This window comes from Tamandua tetradactyla, chromosome 2, assembly GCF_023851605.1.
Source record: "Tamandua tetradactyla isolate mTamTet1 chromosome 2, mTamTet1.pri, whole genome shotgun sequence".
Classification (NCBI taxonomy): Eukaryota; Metazoa; Chordata; class Mammalia; order Pilosa; family Myrmecophagidae; genus Tamandua; species Tamandua tetradactyla.
Genome location: NC_135328.1, coordinates 170,255,179 through 170,277,299, shown reverse-complemented (window position 1 = coordinate 170,277,299; position 22,121 = coordinate 170,255,179). Strand labels below are relative to the sequence as shown.

General features: G+C 36.9%; 1 protein-coding gene across 6 annotated transcripts in view; it reads right to left on the bottom strand.

Moving 5' to 3' along the window:
* Positions 1 to 22,121, bottom strand: part of NRDC (nardilysin convertase) — a 182,988-nt gene that overhangs the window by 89,233 nt on the left and 71,634 nt on the right. For all 6 annotated transcript variants that reach the window (XM_077149676.1, XM_077149677.1, XM_077149674.1 and 3 more), the window contains 2 exons: positions 14,339 to 14,412; positions 4,935 to 5,030 (listed from right to left, as the gene is read on the bottom strand). In XM_077149676.1, the coding sequence (XP_077005791.1) occupies positions 4,935 to 5,030; positions 14,339 to 14,412 (170 nt within the window). The remainder of the gene's footprint in view (positions 1 to 4,934; positions 5,031 to 14,338; positions 14,413 to 22,121) is intronic.

Here is a 22,121-nt window from a genome sequence, read left to right as displayed (position 1 = left end):
TATTTCTGCAGGGTCAGTGGTTATGTCTCCTCTTCCATTTCTGATTTTATTTATTTGCATCCTCTTCTTTTTGTCAACCTCTCTAGGGGTGCATCAGTCTTATTGATTTTCTCATAGAAACAACTTCTGGTTTTGTTGATTTTCTCAATTGTTTTCATGTTCTCAATTTCATTTATTTCTGCTCTAATCTTCATTATTTCTTACCTTTTCCTTTTTTGGGGGGTAGTTTGCTGTTCTTTCTCTAATATTTCCAAGTGAACAGTTCATTCTTCGATTTTTGCTCTTTCTTCTTTTTTGATATAGGCATTTAGGGCAATAAAATTCCCCCTTAGCACTGCCTTTGCTGCATCCCATAAATTTTGATATGTTGTGTTTTCATTTTCATTTGCCTTGAGATATTTACTGATTTCTCTTGTAATTTCTTCCTTGACCCACTGGTTATTTAAGAGTGTGTTGTTGAGCCTCCACATATTTGTGAATTTTCTGGCACTCTGCCTATTATTGATTTCTGACTTCATTCTTTTATGATCTGTGAAAGTGTTTTGTATGATTTCAATGTTTTTAAAATTTTTGTTTTTCCATAGGCAGGCACCAGGAATCGAACCCGGGTCTCCAGCACGGCAGGTGAGAACTCTGCCACTGAGCCACCATTACCCACCCAATGTTTTTAAATTTCTTGAGATTTGCTTTGTGACCCAGCATGTGATCTACCCTTGAGAGTGATCCATGAGTACTTGAGAAAAAGGTGCATCCGGCTGTTGTGGGATATAATGTTCTATAAATATCTGTTAAGTCTAGTTTGTTTATTGTATTATTCAAATTCTCAGTTTCTTTATTGATTCTCTGTCTAGATGTTCTGTCCATTGATGAGAGCAGGGAATTGAAGTCTCCACTATTATGGTAGATGTGTCTATTTCTTTTCTCAGTGTTTTCAGTGTTTGCCTCATGTATTTTGGAGCACTCTGGCTTGGTACATAAATATTTATGATTGGTATATCTTCTTGTTGAATTGTTCCTTTTATTAATACAAAGTGGCCTTCCTTGTATCTTTTAATTGCTTACATTTGAAGTCTAATTTGTTGGATATTAGTATAGCTACTCCTGCTCTTCTCTGATTGTTGTTTGCATGAAATATCTTTTCCCAACCTTTCACTTTCAACCTATGTTTATCCTTGGGTCTAAAATGCATCTCCTGTAGACAGCATATAGATGGGCCCTGTTTTTAAATCCATTTTGCCAGTCTGTCTTTTGACTGGGGAGTTTAATCCATTGACATTTAGTGTTATTACTGTAAGGACAGTACTTCCTTCTACCATTTTGCCCTTTGCATTTTCTATGCCACACCTAATTTTTCTTCTTTTTACTTTTACTTCATTTCTACACTCTTCTGCACACCTCTCTCTCCTGTCTTTTCCTGTTTGTCGCTAGTGATCCCTTTAGTATTTCTTGCAGAGCTGGTCTCTTGGTCACAAATTCTCTCAGTGACTTTTTGTCTGAGAATGTTTTAATTTCCCCCTCATTTCTGAAGGACAGTTTTGCTGGATATAGAATTCTTGGTTGGCAGTTTTTTTCTTTTAATGTCTTAAATATATCATACACTGTCTTCTCTCCTCTATGGTTTCTGCTGAAAAATCTATACATAGATTTATTGGGCTTCCCTTGTATGTGATGGATTGCTCTTCTCTTGCTGCTTTCAAAATTCTCTCTCTTCCACATCTGACATTCTTATTAGTAAGTGTCTTGGAGTACGTCTATTTGGATCTATTCTGTTTGGAGTATGCTGCCCTTCTTGGCTCTGTAATTTTAAGTCTTTCATAAGAGTTGGGAAATTTTCAGTGATAATTTCCTCCATTAGTTTTTCTCCTCCTTTTCCCTTTTCCCTTCTCTTCTCCTTCAGGGACACCCACAACGTGTTTATTTGTGCGCTTCATATTGTCATTCGATTCCCTGAGTCCCTGCTAGTATTTTTCCATTCTTTTCCCTATATTTTCTTTTGCTTCTGGGATTTCAGTGTTCCATCCACCAGTTTAATTATCCTATCTCCTGCCTCTTGAAATCTAACATTGTAGGAAAGCTTCCACTGTTTTTATCATGTCTTCTACTGTGCCTTTCATTCCCATAAGTTCTGCGATTTGTTTTTTCAGACTTTCGGTTTCTTCTTTTTGTTCATTCCTTGCCTTCTTTATATCCTCTCTCAATTCACTGACTTGATTTTTGATGAGATTTTCCATGTCTGTTACCAACATCCTGAATTAATTGTTTCAACTCCTGTATTTAATTTGAATTGCTGGTTTGTTCCTTTGACTGGGCCATATCTTCAATTTTCCTAGTATGATTCATTATATTTTGCTGGTGTCGAGACATTTAATTTCCTTAATTAGTTTATTCTAGAGATTGTTTTCAGTTTTTTACCCAGGATTTTCTTGCTGGATGACTTTGTTGTCTATCTGTTCTATGACATTCAGTTCAGCTTATTCTAGTCCTCTAACTTAGGTTTTGTTTAACTGATCAGAATTTTTCAGTACTTGTTTTCTTGTTGCTTGCCCTGTCTGTATGGTGTCTTTTTTTCCCCCTTAGGAGGGTCTACTTAGGTATTATAGACCCCATTCAGATTTTCCCAGACCAGTCTGGCCTCCCCTAAGGAGAAAAGAATCATCTGCCTCAATTTTCTCTGAGGATGAGACCCAAGAGGTTGAAAGACTTTCCTATGAAGCCTCTATACTCTGTGCTTTTCCTATCCTACCTAGTATGTGGCTTTGTCTGCCTGCAGGTCCCACTAGCATAAAGTGATGTGGTACCTTTAACTTCAGCAGATTCTCCCTGCTGGGCCATGATTGAGACAGAGGAGAGGTTGCAGGCTGGCTTTAATCACTTCAGTTTTCCAGACCCTGGTGTCTGAATTCCTTGAGGGAGGGATTCCACTGAGCTTGGCCCCTCCCCTCTCCCGGGGAAGGCACAGACTCCAGATAAGCTCTCAGACAAGCTTAATTCCACATTTGCCTGGGGTAATTAGAGCCTGAGAAGCCTTGCTATTGTATCCAAAGATCAGTCAAGCCATAGAAACACAGTCGAAGAAAAGAAAAAAAAATCTCAGAGCAGGCCCCTGTTCCTTGGGTCTGCAAATGAAGAGCGGTAGTTGGTACATTGCTCTCTGTATCTCCAGGTCCTATGTGCCCCCTATTTTCCTTCAGGGCCCAGACACTTTCAAGTATTTTGTACTGTTCGATCCAAAAAAACCTGTTTTTTTCTTCTTTTTCTGTAAGCTCTGCCCACTCTGCGCCAGGGCAAAAACTAGTAACTTTAGTTTTTATTCAACACTTAGCTGAGCTGGGGGCCTATTTTTAGTAGTCAGAATTTGCTAATTAATTAAAAAATAGGTTGAGCTCAGCCCCTTGCTGTTAGTAAAGTCTCTTTCCTTTTCCCTCTGTGAACAGCCTGTGGGGGAAGGGCGCCTCCATGGCTGGGGGGGGAACTCACGGTTCTGGGTGGGATCACAGCCGGTCCGGCTTGTCCATATTGGTATATGTTGCGTGTCCAGTCACTGATGTGGCCCCAGCAGTTGTTCTGTACTGTTCCTGGCTATTTACTAGCTGCTCTGGAAGACAAACTAAATTCCAGATCTTACTAAGCCACCATCTTGGACTTCTGCCTAATTCTTAAAAATAAAACACATAAAGCAAGGATGCCACATAGAATGTATATAATTGTAGAAAAATTTCCTGTCCAGGAAAGCAAAACTCCTTTTCAGTAAGGTACAAATCCCAAATTCTATGCTATGGTTATGCAAGTTTGACTCTGTGGCAGACTCCAGAAAAGCCATGTCCTTTAACCCCCATTCAATACTGATGGCTGGGAGCTTTTAATTGTCCCCATGGAGATGGGACCAAACCAACTGTGGGTGGTAACTTCCAATTAGATGGCTTCCACGGAGTGTGACTCCACCCATTTCAGGTGGGCCTTGACTGGAATCCTTTAAAAAAGGAAACATTTTTGAGCGAGTCCCTTTTCAGAGCCATGACAGAGCCCGCACTGCCAGAGACCTTTGGAGACACAGAAGGAAAATGTCCCTGGGGGATCTTCATGAAACAAGAAGCTGGGAGAGAAAGCTAGCAGATGTCGCCATGTTTGCACTTCCAGTTGAAAGAGAAATCCTGAACGTCATCAGCCTTCTTGAACCAAGGTATCTTTTCCTGGATGCCTTAGATTGGATATTTCTATAGATTTGCTTTAATTTGGACAATTTCACAGCCTTAGAACTATAAACTTGCAACTTATTAAGTTCCCCTTTTTAAAAGCTGTTCCATTTCTGGTATATTGCATTCCAGCAGCTAGCAAATTAGAACAATGGTCAAGAAGCTATAACTGAAATCTAATAAAAAATAAAAAGTCACTACGAAAAATAGGTACAATGTAAACAGAGAGCTTATCACTTTAAAAAAAAAGGTCACAGCTCAAAACTATTAGAGATATCATTGCTGAGTCTGTTGATAAAGGATCATGTCAGGTTGGGGCAGAGCACAGACTCTATAGTCAGATATATACATGTTGAAATCCCGTATCTGTCATTTACTAGCTATGTGATTTAAGCAAGTTAGATAACTTCTCTGAGTTTCTTTATCTTTATATGGAGTTAATAATGGTTTATCTATTTCATAAGGTTGCTGTGATGATCAAATCAGATAAATCATGTATTTATTAGTATAGTATCTGGCACCCAGAAAGCATTCATAAAACGATAGGTACTATTCTCAGCTTTTTAGGAACCCAATGTTAGAGAACCAAATCTAAGCATTAATTATTGTCTATCTGAAAACCTATTGAGAAACTAAAGCTTAGTTACCCTACCTCAATAATTTTCCACTCTTTTATAAACTTTTCTTATTTTTAATTTTTAGCTAGAAAGTATTAAATAAATGAAGTATGTAGTATCTTACCCCAAAAAAATTTCCCCATTGGATGTCCAGGTCTAGCAAGGCTTCCAAACAACATTTCTTTTCTGTTTGCATCAGAAGGTCTTGCAAGTTGATACTCTGTCAATTTTAAAGAAACACTTTAATAAAATGAAATTCAGTATTTGGTTTATTATCTGGAAATTCAAGCATACAGAACTGAAACCAAAGAAGGTACAAAAATCAACTTCATGATCATGTTATAAGACTGAGGTGGGGACAAAATGATCTGTCTCTATAACTTACATTTCATAATTTGGAATAAGTCAATTCACCTTTCTAATGATTTTCCCTTTTCTTTCTAATAAAAAAGGTAGTTGATGATCTGAAGATTTCAGCTGTAGGATGCTATATTGAAGACTTTATTGATGAAAGTACTAATAAATGTTAAATCAAATTATCATATACATTATTAAAATTTCCTCCAAAGCCAACTATGTTGGTAATAAAGTATGATGGTTAAGAACAGGGATTTCGAAAAGAGATCTGGCTTCAATTACAGATAAGAACAAAGCTTACTGGATCGGGACCAAGGTAAATTAGAATATAGGGGAAAGGATGACATTGTCAGTATTTTGGAACTTCACCTACTGTATAAGATGAAAGGAAGAGAGGTTTAGGTTGTCCAAAACCTAAATTTTCTGTAGCACATAATCTAACTCAACCTGTCTGGATAGCTCATTTAAACAACCCAAACACATGGAGCACAGAATGGGAATGAGGGCTTTACTTCTGTATAGCTTAATGTAACAGCTCGATATATCCCAGAGTATGCTGAGAAGGTAATTAAAAATTACTGGCAAAGTCCCTTCAGGGATGGGAGAAAAAATATGGAACTATTAAATTTTACCACCAAAGAAACTCCTGATACTGTCTCACGCATTAGGGACCATATCAATAGCCTAAAGCCCTTGATCTTGAGACTTGCTCTTGTGAAGCCTATTTCTGTAGTGGAGAAGCTAAGGCTACCTATAGTTTTACCTAAGAGTTACTTACAGAGAACCTCTTTTGTTGCATAGATGTGGCCTCTCTCTCTCTAAGCCCAACTCTGCAAGTAAAATCATTACCCTCCCCATTATTGGGACATGACATCAGGGGCAAAAATCTCCCGGGCAATGTGGAGCATGACTCCCAGGGATGAGCATGACTCCCAGGGATGAGCCTGGCCCTGGCACCATAGTATCTACAAAGATTTCCTGATCAAAATGGGGAAAAAATATATAACAAAATAAGGTATCAGTGACTAGGAGAGTTTATTTCAGAAAGAGTCGAAAGGCTATTCTGGAAGCAACTCTTATGCTAGCTTTGGCTAGATATTACTAATTACCATGGTTTGCCAAACCCCCAACCATAACCATTCCTGTCAACCCTAAAGAATGCCTAGGGTGATATTTGAGATTCTACAAAAGTTTCACTCACTAAGATTACTTTCCAGAAATATAAAACCTCCAGATAGGTTCCTAGGCCAGATAAGTCCTAAAATCTAAAGGGGACAGCCTCTCCAAGAACATCAATTAGTTCCACCCCTCTATCCCATATTATCAACACACCATTCCATAATGAAAAAGTTAGAATGGGCAAAGCCCAAATACCCCTAAATATTGGGGAAAAGATCAAAGGAGGAGGAAGAGTTATGACAGAGGAGAAAGGATTTTCAAATAAATATGACTGCTGAATCATTATTTGATATTTCTTTCAGTCTCCATTATCTTGGAGCAGCTAGAAGGATAAACCTAAAATTGTGCAACTGTGACCCACAGCAAACTCTGAAATCTGTTCTACAACTACTTGTTACAATGCACTTTGAAATTTGCTGCCTTTTTTATATGTTATATTTCACAATAAAAAACATTAAAAAGAAAAAAGAACAAAGGATTTGAAGTAAGAAATATCTTGGCAAGAATCCTAGTTCTGGGCGGGCCACGGTGGCTCAGCAGGCAAGAATGCTCACCTGCCATGCCAGAGGACCTGGGTTCGATGCCCGGTGCCTGCCCATGTAATAAATAAATAAATAAATAAATAAGAATCCTAGTTCTAAATGTTAAAATAAAATAGAATGAAATACCAGTGAACAATGAAAGGGAATGGTAAAGGGTACAGAAAAAAATAGGGGGAACAGAGATTAAAACCTATTAAGCAGATGGAAATGCTAGTGGTCAAGGAGAGGGAGGGGTAAGGAGTATGGTATTTCTGAGTTTTTTCTTTTTATTGCTTTTTCTGGAGTGACACAAATGTTCTAAAAAATGATCACGGTGATGAACATACTACTATGTGATGATATTGTGAGCCACTGACTGTACACCATACATGGAATATTTGTATGTTAAGAATGTTTCTGTTTGTATGTTGTTTTGGTTTGATAATACAAAATAAATTAAATTAGAAAAAAAAAAGAATCCTAGTTCTGCCACTTACTAACTGTACAGTCTTACATTATCTAATCTCCCTGAGTCTATTTTTATAACTAAAAAATAGAGTTAATAATACCTACCTCATAGGAATCTGATATAGATTAAATGAGATAAGATACATTCATTCAACAAATATTTGCTGAACACCTACTATGCATCAGATACTACTATACTAGTTGTTAGAGATGTGGAAATGTGAATAAAAAGGACCAAGTCTCTGCTCTCAAGGAGTTTACCATCTACTAGGAGAGACAAACAATAAACAAACCAATCAAGAGATTTTAAATATACTGTCAGTTAGAGAATGATGAGAGAATCATAAAGGCTTCTCTGAGGAGGTGACAACTAAGCAGAAATCCAAATGAAGTGAGAATTATGTCATAAGAATACCTGAGAGAGGAGCTGTGCAAGTGCGGATATTTTAAATTCAAAGCCTTTAAGAATGAATTCAAAGGTAGCAAGAAGGCCAGAGGAGTTGTTTAATGATTAAAGGAGCTTAGAATCCAGTAGGAAATTACAGTTCACTGTGGTTAAGTGCTAACAGACATAGGGAATGTAATCTAACTTTTGGGGGGTTTTTTGCATGTGAATTTATTTGGATGGTTGGGGGTGAGGGAGAGAGGTTTCCCAGGAGGTGCCTCATACTGAAATTTGAGGAATAAATAAGGGTTTGCTTGGGAAATGAAGGGAAGGAAGAAGGGGAGAGTGCAAAGCATTCTAGGGAGAAAAACACAAAAGGAAGAATACCGCGCCTTTGAAAAATAGAATGTTAATATGTTTGAACAAAATTCAGAATCAATACAGAGGCAAAAGATCAGGCTGAAGAGATGAGCAAGGAACAATTTTTGAAAGGGCCAAATAAGACCTTTAGGAAGCAATATTACATTTTTAAGAGTACAGACTATCATAAAGTTGTTACTAATTGTGGAACCTAGGGGAAAGACTGATCTGGGATTCTGGTTTGCTTACTTAACCACTCTAAGCCTCAGTTTCATCATTTATCAAATAAGGACAATGGGGATAACAAATTGCAATAATGTACACAAATGCTCCATAAATGCTAGTTATTTCATTCTTTTTCATAAGAGTAATGGTAAGGCATAGAAAAAATTTAAGCAGGGGAGTGACATCATCAGATTTGAACTCCAGTAAGTTCATTCTGGTTGCAAATGTGGAGAATGTATTGAAGGAAAGTAAGAATAGAGACATGAAAACTGAATAGGAGTCATTACTGTTATACCAGTAAGAGAGGAAACTGAAGTGGAGACAATAAAGACGGAAAGAAGCAAGAGTAAGCATATTCAAGAAAATATTTTAAGTACAAGCCATAAAACATAAATCAAAAATGAGGCACTGAAAAAAATATATAGCTTCAACAGAGTAAATAAAAGAAAGTCTGTAAGAAATGTTAAGATATGACTACAACATTGAAGAAACAATTCCATTAGTAAATACATAAACTGAATAGTAGTCCCCCAAAGATGTTCATGTCCTAATCCCTGAAACCTGAGTATAGGTTACCTCGCATGGTAATAAGGATTCTGAAGATATGATTATGCTAAGAACTTTGAGATGGGGAGATTATGCTGGATTATTTAGATGGGTCTAACATAATTACAAGACTCCTTCAAAGTGGAAAGCAGGAGGAACACATCAGAGAGAAGATGTATGGACAGAAGAAAAGATCAAAGAAGGGAGAAGATGCTCTGCTACTGGCTATTAAGGATGGAGGAAGGGGCTAGAGCCAAGACATACAAGTGATCTCTAAAAGCTGGAAATTGCAAGCTAACAGATTCTCCCCTCTAGCCTCTAAAAGGAACACAGCCTCTGTGGAAACATTTTACACGTCTGACCTCCAGAACTACAAGATGTTTTGGGGTTGTTTTTCTTTTTTTTGCCACATGGCCCAGGAATCAAACCCAGGTCTCCTACATGAAAGGCAAGCATTCTACCACTGAACCACCCGCGTACCCACAATGTTTTTTTAAGTAACTAAATGCACAGTAATTTGTTACAGCAGCAATAGGAAACTAATAGAGTAGGCATGTAAACATATCCACAAAAAAGTGTTAGGACTCCTTATAACTGATAAAGATGCTGCATAAATACCTGAGTGCTTAGAGACCACACTACGCCACTTGTCTATGGGTTTTGTCCATATCCTCAATCACAATCACTGAAACACACGTTTATATGAAAGCATTCTCACTAAAATAAAGTGCTGATCATTAAAAATATTATTTCCTCTACATAATCTTTTAGCAGTAAAGTATTCTTGTTTTTAAACCTATCCTGTAGATGTGCTACATGGACTTCTGTTATTAAAAGCATTCAAGAAACTTTAAAGCACTGAACAGCCTTGTCTGCCCTGTGCAAATAAATGTGTCTATACCCTCTCCACTGAAAGATTAGACCAAGCACAGATTGTCAATGTAGGGCAACTGTCAACAATTGTCAATAAGGAAGTTAGCACTAAGTAATAATTTAAAAAGTCAGGAAAGAATCTCTTTTCTAAATAAGTAAGTTGGGAAGAATTAAGGGAAAGGAAAATGACCCTATAATTATGAAGAATGTGTCAGGGCTGTTGAATGCCCTTTCATCTCCTTGAAATAAGCCACCCAAGCACGCAAACAACTAAAAACATGTGAGACAACACCTGTATGAGAGAAGAAAGACTGTCACAACTGAATAGAAGAAAATTAACACCTGATTATTGAGCTCTGAAAACTGGAGTTATGAATATTAAAATAGTTTATGATGCTTGTTACAGCTTCCCCCTCTCCCTGATCTCAGGAAAATCCTTCATATTTAAAAGATTAAGTGATGAAGGATATATACCTACCCATTTGTGTCAGATTACAAATTGAAATCTAGGTCTCCTATCACCAAAAACAAACAAGAAAAAAGAACAGCAAAAGCAGGGCCTTTAGTTTAAGTTCATCTCAAACTACAACTATCTGTTGTATACATATACGTATATACAAATTTCTGCATAATAACAAAAGACATTCTCACTTAAACTTGATAATCTAGTTAGAGACCTATTTTTTTAAGCACAGATTTTGATCCACTCCAGAAAATGTATGAAGAAAAACATACTTAGAAGCATTTAAGATACAGGGAATGCTTCTTAGGCCTCAAAAAGTGGAAAGGACTTATAGTTTTCCTCTGTCTTTTTGGTTTTTCATTCACTCAAGAAATATTTATCTGGTTCTAGAGTAACACAGAGACTTGGTAAACAAGCAACAAAAATAAAGAAAACAGAGTCCTTGATTTCAGTGAGTTACTAGAGCCAGGAGGAACCTGACATCGTTCCATCCTTTTAAACAATAAATTGAAGCAAAAGCCAGTGACATTTCTCTGAATATAACACAGTTCTATTCACTTCAGAGAGAGGATTCTTTGTAGTCTGCTCTAGTTTACTCAGTTTAGTGAATGCAGTAAGTCATTATGAGTATTAGAAACTGAATCAAGTCAAGAAGCAAAATATTACAAAAGCAGGAACAAAAATAGAGACCTTACCTCTTCAGTAGCTGCAAGCCATTAAAATCACACTTCCCTCCCCTCAAATATAGTATTACATGTTTCAAATATAGTATTACATGTTTCTAATGCTAAAACAAATCAAGCAGGATTAATCTCCAGTGGTGCTTTTATGGTGCATATTTGTAACACAACTCTATAATAAAGCCTCACCCTATGTAAGTACACAGTACTCCTTATAGTCCTCATTCTTTAAATCCCAAAGATAAAAGAAAATCACAAAGTAGAGTTAAATACATTTCCTGTTCAGGGATTTCATTTCTTCATCCATCAATAGGTCATAACTGTTTTCAGAACTACTGATATACAAGTCACAAATGCACCTATCTACATACATAGGTAACAAAAAATAAGCGATATAAATATCAGGATATTACTTAAAGCCTTGCTTCTTCATACAAAAAGATTATGTGACCTTTGAAAGCTTAAAACGATATTATCTTTAAGAATTAGGACTCCTGATACAGCTCTGGGAGTACTTGGGCCACACCCACTGGAGTAGTTTGAGGAACAGACCAGTCCTGGCTGAGCCATGTCAGAGTCCAAGATGAAAGGGAAAATGGAGCTCCTAGATTGGAGGAAAACAACGAATGACTTCTTTGCCAGTCTGAAATTGTTGTGTACCCCAGGAAAGAAAGCTAGCAGATATCATCATATGTCTTCCTAGCTGACAGAAAAACAATGAATATCATCAGCCCTTTCTTGAGTCAAGTGTTTATCATGTTGTAAGTGTAAATCCAGAAGAAGACAGTCACAGAGTTAGTGAACTTGAAAGATGTAATTATAGAAGTCACTCGGGAAGAGTGGGCCATGCTGGATACATCCCAGAGAAAGCGGTTCAGAGATGTGATGCTAGAGAATATCAGTCATCTGCTCTCAGTGATATATCAGTTCTGTAAATCAGATATAGCTTCAAAGCTCGTTTAAGGGGAGGAGCTATGGAAAGAGAGAATTGGATTGTTTCAAAGACAGAATTCAGGAAGGAAAACTAGTCTTAAAAAACAAGAAATGCTATCCATGCATCATCCCTGCAGGAAAGACATATCTATCCTTCATGTCACTGAAGCAGAATTCTCATACTCAAAAGAATAGCATTATATGTAGTAAATTGCCAGAAGACTGTACTCACAGTTCCAGAGTGACTCAACATGTATTAAGTCACAGGGAAGGAAAACCTACTTCAGCAATCTATTTGTAAAAGCCCTCAATGACAAATCATCTTTTAATCCACAAAAGCATCTTCACACTAGAAGTAAGTCATAAAAATGTCATCTAATTGAGAAATCCATTATTCAAAACTCTGGCCATACACACTACAATGGAACTCACACTGGAGAGAAATCCTATGACTATCATCTATGTGGGAAAGCCTTTACTGAATATTCTGAACTAAGACAACATGAGAGAACTCACACTGGAAAGATAACATATAAGTGTCATCTACGTGGGAAAGCCTTCAATTTTTGTTCTTATCTTAGAATACATGTGAGAATTCACACTGGAGAGAAGCCTTATGTATGTCATCTATGTGAGAAAGCCTTCACTCATTATTCTAGCCTTAGAAATCATGAGAGAATTGACACTGGAGAGAAATCATATGAATGCCATCAATGTGGAAAAGCCTTCACTTGATGTCCTGCCCTTAAAGAACATGAGAGAATTCACACAGGAGAGAAACCTTATGAATGTTATCTCTCTGGTAAAGTCTTCACCTATTATTCTAACCTCAAACAACATGAGAACACTCATACTGGAGAGAAACTCTATGAATGTCTTGTATATGGTAAGGCCTTCAGTTGATGTGCTTACCTGAGAAAACATGAAAGAATTCACACAAGACAGAAACCATATGATTGCTATCTACAGTTTCTGCCATCAGAAAGGAAAGCCTTCATTTAAAGCTCTAACCTGAGAAAACATGAGAGAACTCACACTGGAAAGAAATCTTATGAATGTCATTTATGTCAGAAAGTCTTATTCTAACTTTAGAAAACATAAGAGAACTCACTCTGTAGTGAAACCTTAGGAATGCCATCTATTTGGGAAAGTCTTTACTCAATGTTATAACAAGACACAACAAATAAATGCCTTTCTCCATAGCATTCAGCCTTGGCTAAGGACAGTCAGTCTTCAGAGTTCTCAGATGAAGGAGCACATGTGCAAAAATTGAATCCAAACATAGTACTGTTTCCACAGCATCAGAAAATCATTCGTAATACTGAATACAAGGTAGGCATTTGAAAGGTTTGAAGGGATGAATGTACCCTAGAAAAGCCATGTTTTAATCTTAATCCCATTTTGTAAAGGCAGCCATTTCTTCTAATCCCTATTCAGCACTGTATGCGTGAAACTTTAATTAGATCATCTCCGTGGAGATGTGACTCAATCGAGAGTGGTTGTTAAACTGGATTAGGTGGAGACATGTCTCCACCTATACTAGGTGGGTCTTGATTGTTTCATTGGAATCCTATAAAAGAGGAAAGTTTGGAGAAAGTAGGAGATTCTGAGAGCAGAATGACATAGCCACAAGAAACAGAGACTCCACCAGCCAGTGACCTTTGGAGATGAAGCAGGAAAATGCCTCCAGGAGAGCTTCATGAAACAGAAAGCCAGGAGAGAAAGCTAGCAGATGACGCCATGTTTGCCATATGTCTTCCCAGATAAGAAAGAATCCCTGACCTTCATCAGCCTCTTGAACTAAGGTATCTTTCCCTGGATGCCTTAGATTGAACATTTCTACTGACTTGTTTTACATTCTGTAAACTACATTGGGACATTCTGTAAACTAACAACTTATTAAATTCCCCTTTTTAAAAGCCATTCTGTTTTTGTTATTTTGCATTCTGGCAGCTAGCAAACTAGAACACCATTCATTTATTATTCACTCACTACCTCCTTAATTAAATTCAAACTTAGTATCACAACTTTGACATGGATTTATGTAGAGTTTAGTCTCTATAATGGGACTTAATCTTGTTCTCCCTTAATGACATGATGTTGACATGGTAATTAAAAATATTTTAAAATTTAAAAATAAATAAACAGAAGAATTAGGCTCCTGTCCTAGAAAAGATTTCTCATTATGGTAAAAACCTCAAAATACCAAAGTTGTAGAAACTAAAATCTACCATCCTTTTGACATATTGCAAATCTACAGTGAATGAGATATTTAATGACTTCAGGAATAAATAATGACACACCCAGTTCAATGCAGCCCTTTACAAAATAAAGACAAAATAGGCTAGTGTTAAAGAATGATAAATGTGGGCGGTGTGATGGTGGCTCAGTGGCAGAATTCTCGCCTGCCACGCCAGAGACCCGGGTTCGATTCCCAGTGCCTGCCCATGCAAAATAAAAATGGAATGATAAGTGTGCTATTTAAATAACTGGGTCAATGAAAGAAAAAATGTGGTCCACATAAAGCACTTCTCTTACCACTATCAACAGCTTCAACTTCACGGTCAATTGCATCTCTGATCATTAGTGGATGGATGAAGAACTGGGCCCACCTGAAAACAAAGAAAAAAGACTGACATTTTTGTTTCTGTTCAGTAAAAGTTTTTCATGAAGCAATATCTCTTTTTTAATTAAGAAATTTTACTAAGTTTGAGATTTAATTCACAATCATACCTATGTAAAATCTAAATATTCTGATTCTCTATTATAAACTAAAATCTACAAACTACTTTAAAACCACTTTATTGTGAAATGTAACACACATAAGAGTATGTAAAACATGAACAAACAGACAAATGCATAACTATAAAACAAACACTTGTGTAGCCACCAGCCAGGTTAAGAAATAGACAGTTGCTAATACCCCAAAAGCACCCTTCAACTGGGTCACCCTTCACAAACACAGCCTCTACCCTACCCTCAGAGTTAATTCTGAATGTTAATATAATCACTTCTCTGTTTTTCTTAATAGTTTACCAACTATGAATGTATTTCAAGATCAGAGTTTCACAACCTTTTTTTCCCCCATTATTGCCCTTTAGGAGCCTTTCAGACATTTATTCCTAATTGACAACCCCCCACACGAAATTTTAATAACACAAATATACTGTTTACATATTCTATGTATATCTGTGCTTCCAGAAATAAGAAAATATTATAATATATAACATTCATTTTATTCAATGCAGGGTTACAGATGACTAAATAAGATTAACTTAAAAATTAAAATTTTAAAAGCTCTTAGTATTTAACTTTAGTTATATTTGCTATATTTGCTAATTTTTAATATAATTTATTTACTTACATAAACTTAAGTATCAAATTACATATGGAAATCATTCAATTACATAAATAGAAACAGCAAGGCAATCAAATGTTTAAAAATCATTCAAAACTTGGCTATTCGAAAAAGTAATAAATTTGAAAAAAATTAATTTCCTGAAATTTTTAGAAAACAAATTTTAACTTTTGTTTGATATAAGAAGATAACTTTTAACTAGTTATTAGATATTCATTCAGAGATGGTCAACATTTTTTCTTCTCAGCACTTGATATAATTAATGATGAGCTGAATAACTTTTATTGACTAGAATAAAACAGAAACCATTTCTATTTAATTCTTAAAACCCAAGTCATATACAAAAACACCATGGATCAAACATAAACAGCATCCGCAAGGCAGCCAGGTGCAGCCAAAAGACATGTGCACCACTCAACAGTGACTTCAAGGACAGTCAATTAACTGAAAGTCCTCCAATCACAGCCAACTATTCACTACAGTTTTATATCGATCTAGCTATATTTTATATAACTTCCATGTACCCAAGAAAATTGTAAAAGAAATTAAATACTAAGTAATAAAAAATTTTATCAGGTAGAATTAAGTTTCAGATGGCCACAAACTATTTTAATAGCTAAGATTTTTTTCACCACCCAAGAACTAATTTTGCCTACAAAGGAGATGATATCAGTGTTGTGTTGAGAATGCATGCTCTAGACAACATACTTTTAAGTGATTCTAAAATTTACATAAATGGAAATACATTGTATTATTTTATGTCTGACTTAATTAATTCAACATTATGTTTCAATATTCATCCATGATGTTACAAGTGTCTGTAGTTAATTTACTACATGCTGTATAATAATTTCACTGTATGAATTTATTTTTCCATTCTACTGCTAATGGACATTTGGGCTGTTTCTAGGTTTGTCCTCCTACAAATAGTACTGCCATAAACATTCTTATATCTGTGTCCTTGGGGGTCAGATGTGCACAAGATTATCGAAGTATGTACTAGTAGGTAACAGCATAAACATGCATATGTCCAACATGACAAGATAAAACCAAACTTTTGCAAAATGACTGTGCCAATTTACAATTGCATTAGCAGTTTCAATTCTTCCATTCCTCCACAATCTCACTCTCTCTGGATATGTCAGACTTTAAAATGTTCTGTAGTTTTTTGGAAAATACTTAAATCTCATAATATTTTTAATTTACATTTTGTTGATTACTCATAACGTTGACCAATATTTCATATATTTATCACCAGTTTGAATCTCTTCTTTTGTGTAATACCTGTTCAAATCATTTTTGTTAGGCTGTATTTTTTCTGATTGTTTATATATTCTACATACAAGCCCTTTGTTGCTATAGTGTTACAAATACATTTTTCCACTTTATACTTTTTTCCCATTCTTTTTATGGTGTCTTTTGATAAACATAATGTACTATCAATTTTCTTTTATGCTTTGTGTTTTTTTGTGTCTTGTTTAATGACTCTTCACCTATGCTGGGGTCACTCTTATCTCTAAAACTTTTATATTTGTACCTTTAACTTTTGGTCCATAATCCACCTGGGATTGAATTTTTGTGTATGTTTTGTGATAGGGAACCTAGATAGAAACCAACTTTGTTCCTATCCTCATGGAAGCCCAACTGTTTTGGTACTGCATTAAAAAAAGTTTCTTCACTGCTCTATAGTACCACCTATCAAAAATTAAGTGTACACATATGTGTTAGTCTATTTCTAAGATCTCTATTCCATTCTGCTCTCTGCTCAGCCTGTGATAATACCACACTGTCCTAATTACAAAACAAATTTAATATCTGGTAGATCAAGTACTACCATCTTGTTCTTTCTCATCTTCAAAAATATCTTCACTACTCTTAGTCATTTGCATTTCCTTAAAATTTTAGAATTAGGTGGTCTATTTAAAAATAAAAATATCTTCTGAGATTATATTTGGGACAGCACTAAATCTCTTAATGAACTGGGGACAACTGACATTAAAATAATAAGGCTTCAAATCCACAGAGTATTATTCTCATTTTTTTTGGTCTTCTTTAGTATATCTCAATAAACTTTCAATATTTTCCCCTTAAAGAGGTCTTATCTGTAAGGTTTAGGAGGCGAAAGAGAGAAAAGGCAGACCAAAAAACCTCAGAGTGAGCGAGTTTATTCCTGCGCTCCCGGGCAGAGCTCACAGAACTCCAGGTAGGGAGTTGTGAGCTCACCGCTGGGTCCTGGTGTGGGAGGTTTTTAAGCAAGGGGGTTAGGTGACGTCTAGAAAGGGTGGCACATTTTACACAGCTCGAGTCATGGTGACTTTCCCTGTTCCCCCGACCTAACATTATCCATCATTTTTAGAATGATTCCTGGATACTTGATTATTTTTAATTATTATAAAGGTTTTCCTTTTACTTCTATTTTTATTACTGCTTTTTACTATTTCTTCTTGTGTTAGTTTTTATACATTTTATTTCTAACGATATATGCACTACATCTAATTTTCTTTCATGTACTGGCATAAGTTGTTCAAAACACCCTATTAACATTTTCAATATCTACAAGATCAGAAGTCATATTCTCTTTTTCATTCCCGTAACTGATTATTTGCATATTCCCTTTGCTCCTTTTCCAAAGAACCAATGTACAGCTTTCTTGAAACTATTATATACTCACTTTATTTTTAATTGAGGTATAATTCACATGCCATAAAATCTGTCATTATGTGTACACTTCAGTGGATTTTACAATATCCACACATTAACCTGTGTCTGCTTTACCTATTCTGGACATGTCATATAAGTAGAGTCATGCAGTATATGCCCCTTTGTGTCCAGCTTATTTCATTAAACATACGGTTTGCAAGGCTCATTCTTTTCTATGGTTGAACAATACTGAATTGAATGGAAATCCATATTTTGTTTATCTATTCATCAGCAGATGGACATTTGGGTTATTTCTATTTTTGGCTATTGTGAATAATGCTGCTATGAACACTAGTGTACATGCATCTGCTTGAGTCCCTTTGTGTGTGTGTGTTTTTCTTTTATTGGGTGCATGGTCTGGGACTCGAACTGGGTCTCCCATGGAAGGCAAGTATTTTCTACCACTGAACCACCCATGTTGTTTTTTTTAAAAGCAATTTTAATCAGATATATTCACATACCACACTACCCAACCAATTTTTAGTATAATCACAGTTGTTCATTCACCACCATAATCAATTTCAGAACATTTTCATTACTCCAAAAAAGAAGAACACCATACCCATTAGCAGTCACCTCTCAATCCCTCCATAGCCTTATTTGGCAATTAATCTACTTCTATCTCTATAAACTTATTTATATTTACATTTTAAGCATATAAATGTAGTACCTTGTGTCTGGTTTGTTTTACTTAGGATAATTATTTTTAACTAGTGCTATTATTATTAATTTTTAATTAGAGAGGTTGTAGGTTTACAGTAAAAAATACAGTTCCCATATACCCCCAAATATTGACACTTTGCATTAGTGTACACCTTTGTTACAACTGCTCAAAAGTATAAAAATATTACTATTAATTAGGCAATAGTTTACATTAGGTGTGTTTTTCCCCACATACCACCTTATTATTTACACCTTGTAATAGTGTCATACATTTGTTTTAATTCACGAAGGAACATATTTATATTTGTAGTATAATCCACAATCTATCATCCACAACAAGGTTCCACTGTGTTATCGGGTCCTATGTTTGTTCTTTTAATTTTTATTCTAGCAACATATATGACCTAAAGTTTTCTCTTTTAACTACATTCACCTATATAATTCAGTGCTATTACACTCAAAATAATATGCTACCATTGCCACAATCCATTTTCAAACATTTACAATTAACCTAAATAGAAAGTCTGCACAAATTAAGCATCACCTCCCCTTTCTCTAACCCCATTCATTCTCCCTGAGAACCAATATTCAAGATTCTGAGTCTATGAGTTTGCTTATTATAATTAGTTCATATCAATGAAATCATACTATATTTGTCTTTTAGTGTATGGCTTATTTCATTCAAAATAATGTCCCCAGGGTTCATCCATACTGTCACATCCATCAGGACTTCATTCCTTCTTACCACTGAAAAATATTCCACTGTATGTATATACCACATCTTGTTTATCCAATTCATCAGCTGACCAGAAAAAGTATTTGATAACCACAGATCCAATAAGGGTTTAATATCCAGACTATATAAAGAAATCCTACAACTCAACAGTAAAAAGATAAACAACCCAATTTAAAAATGGGCGAAAGACTTGAATAGACATTTTTCCAAAGAGGAAACACACATGGCTAAAAAGCACATGAAAAGATGTTCAACATCACCAGGTATTAGGGAAATGCTTCTATCTTTTGGCAATTGTGAATAATGCTACTATGAATGAACATTGGTGTGCAAATGTTTATTCATGTCCCTGCTTTAGTTCTTCTGGGTATATACCTAGTAGTCCAACTGCCGGATCATATGACAATTCTGTACTTGACTTCCTGAGGAACCACCAAACTGTCTTCTATAGTAGCTATACCATTCTAAAGACCCACGAGCAGTGAATAAGTATTCCTATTTCCACATCCTGTCCAACACTTGTAGTTTCCTGTTTTTTAATAGCTGCCATTCTAGCAGGCACAAAATGGTATCTCATTGTGGTTTTGATTTTATTTCTCCAGATATCCAGTTGTCCCAAAACCATTTGTTGAAATGCTAATCTTAGGTTCCAGGAAGATGGCATAATTGGATAGGTTGAGTTCACTCCTGCTCCAAAGAACAGCTAGAGAAGTGACAGAAAAAAGACCAGGACAGTGATTCCAGGGTATAAATGACCTGGGAGGGTCTTCTACACTACATGGGAAGGTTATGGCTGAAAAATCAGGAGAAGTGAGACACAGAGAATTGGAGACCAGTCACCTAGTACAAACAGCCTAGCATGTCCATTTCTAGACGAAGGCCTGGAGCCATCAGAAATGCAGGGACACGGAGACATCGTGCATGCCCCAAAGTCTGCCATGCGCCTATGTGCAAGGCCGTCCCAGCCCCACCCACCTATTCCACCCAAACAACAGTCTCGCCTCATCCCTCCCAAGACCCTTATATCTGTGGCCAGCACCTGCACCTCAATCTCCCCCCACCACCTCCTTCTCCTGCTTCCTGCAGGTAGTCACCTGCACATCCAGGCTGCAGGTGCTCACCTTTATACCCGGGCCACACCTGCACCCAGTCCATACAGTCATTTAACCACACCTGGCAACCCCTGAGTTCAGCACACACGCACATCAGCATCCGGCCCCCCAGACACATGTACTTACACGACACCATCTCAGCTCTGGGCAAGCACTGAACTGCTCACCCAGGCCACACCCACCCCCGCCCATGCAGACACAATCACACCCCACTGCCCCTAAGCACATGCACACCAGGGCCCTGCTCTCCAGATCCACGCACCAGCAAAACCACATCATCCCCGCTGGGCAGCCATGTATTTATACACGGACCTATGCACCCCAAGCCCCCTGCCACACAAATGCACACCCTTGCCCACTCCATAGCACAAGTGCCCTTCTCCCATATCTGGCAGATGCTCCCCTGCACATCTATGTCACATAGCCTCCACTCTGCAAAAGCAGTCACCCCTTCCCATCCCAACACTGTACACATGGACCTGTGCCAGGGCCCCACCATCCATCATCACACATTCCAAAACCTCCATGACCTGTGCCCCAACCCTACACACTCAGGCACCCGCATTCTGGTCCCCCTGGACCTCTCCCCCTACACATGGACACACCTGCACTCCAACCTCTCTGGGCCCTGTATCCCACACCCTGACATCCAGGACCCACATGCTGCATGCACCCACCCACATCCTGCCCACGAATCAGTACTCTCGTTCACCTACTGCCAAGCCCTCTGTGTCCCCCATACAACCCCATGCTCCTGAACTCCAAGGCATGACTGAGCTGCACCACACCCCTGTACCCCCCACACTACATCTACACAATCTAGCATCCCACACCCCACGCTCACAAGCACCAGCGTAGAGTGAATACACCTGCATGGCAACCTGTCACTGCACTGTTATGCCTCTTCCCATGCTCCATATCTTGCTCCAACCAATTCCACAAATACAAAGCTTTAGACTACTGAAAGAAATCAATATCTAAAGTAATCTTATAAGATATCAATATGTTGCAAAGACAACAAAAGACCACAAACCATATGAAGATGCAGACAGATACATCCCAGTCGAATGACCAAATTAAAAACCAGAGAAGACAGAGACTTTGGATCAACTAATCAAAGATGTTCATAAAACTTTACTAAATAAAATCAGTGGGATGGTTAATGACATAAAGGAGATCAAGACACTAGAAGAGCATAAAGAGGAATTTGAAAGAATAAACAGAAAAATAGCAAATATCACAGAGATTAAAAATGCTGTAGAACAAATAAAAAATATACTAGAAACACAAAACAGCAGATTTGAAGAGGCAAAAGAAATAATATACATACTAGAAGACAGGACAATTGATTTTGAATGCACAAAAGAATAAACAACAGAAAAGATGGAAAATTTTGAACTGGATCTCAGGGAAATGATGGACAAAAAAAAAGTGTACAAATATAAGAATCACCAGTGTCACAGAAGGAGAAAAGTAAAGGGCTAGGAAGATTAGTTGAGGATATAATAGGGGAAACCTTCCCAACATTTATAAAACACATAAATATGCAAACCAAAGAAGCTCAATGAACTAAGAATAAATCCAAATACGCCTACTCCAAGACACATACTAATGAGCCTGTCAAATGCTGAAGAGAAGAAGAAAATCCTGAAAGTGGCAAGAGAAAAACAATCTACTACATACAAGGGAAACCATGTAAGACTGAGTTCAGATTACTCAACTGACATTACAGAGGTGAGAAGATGGGGTATG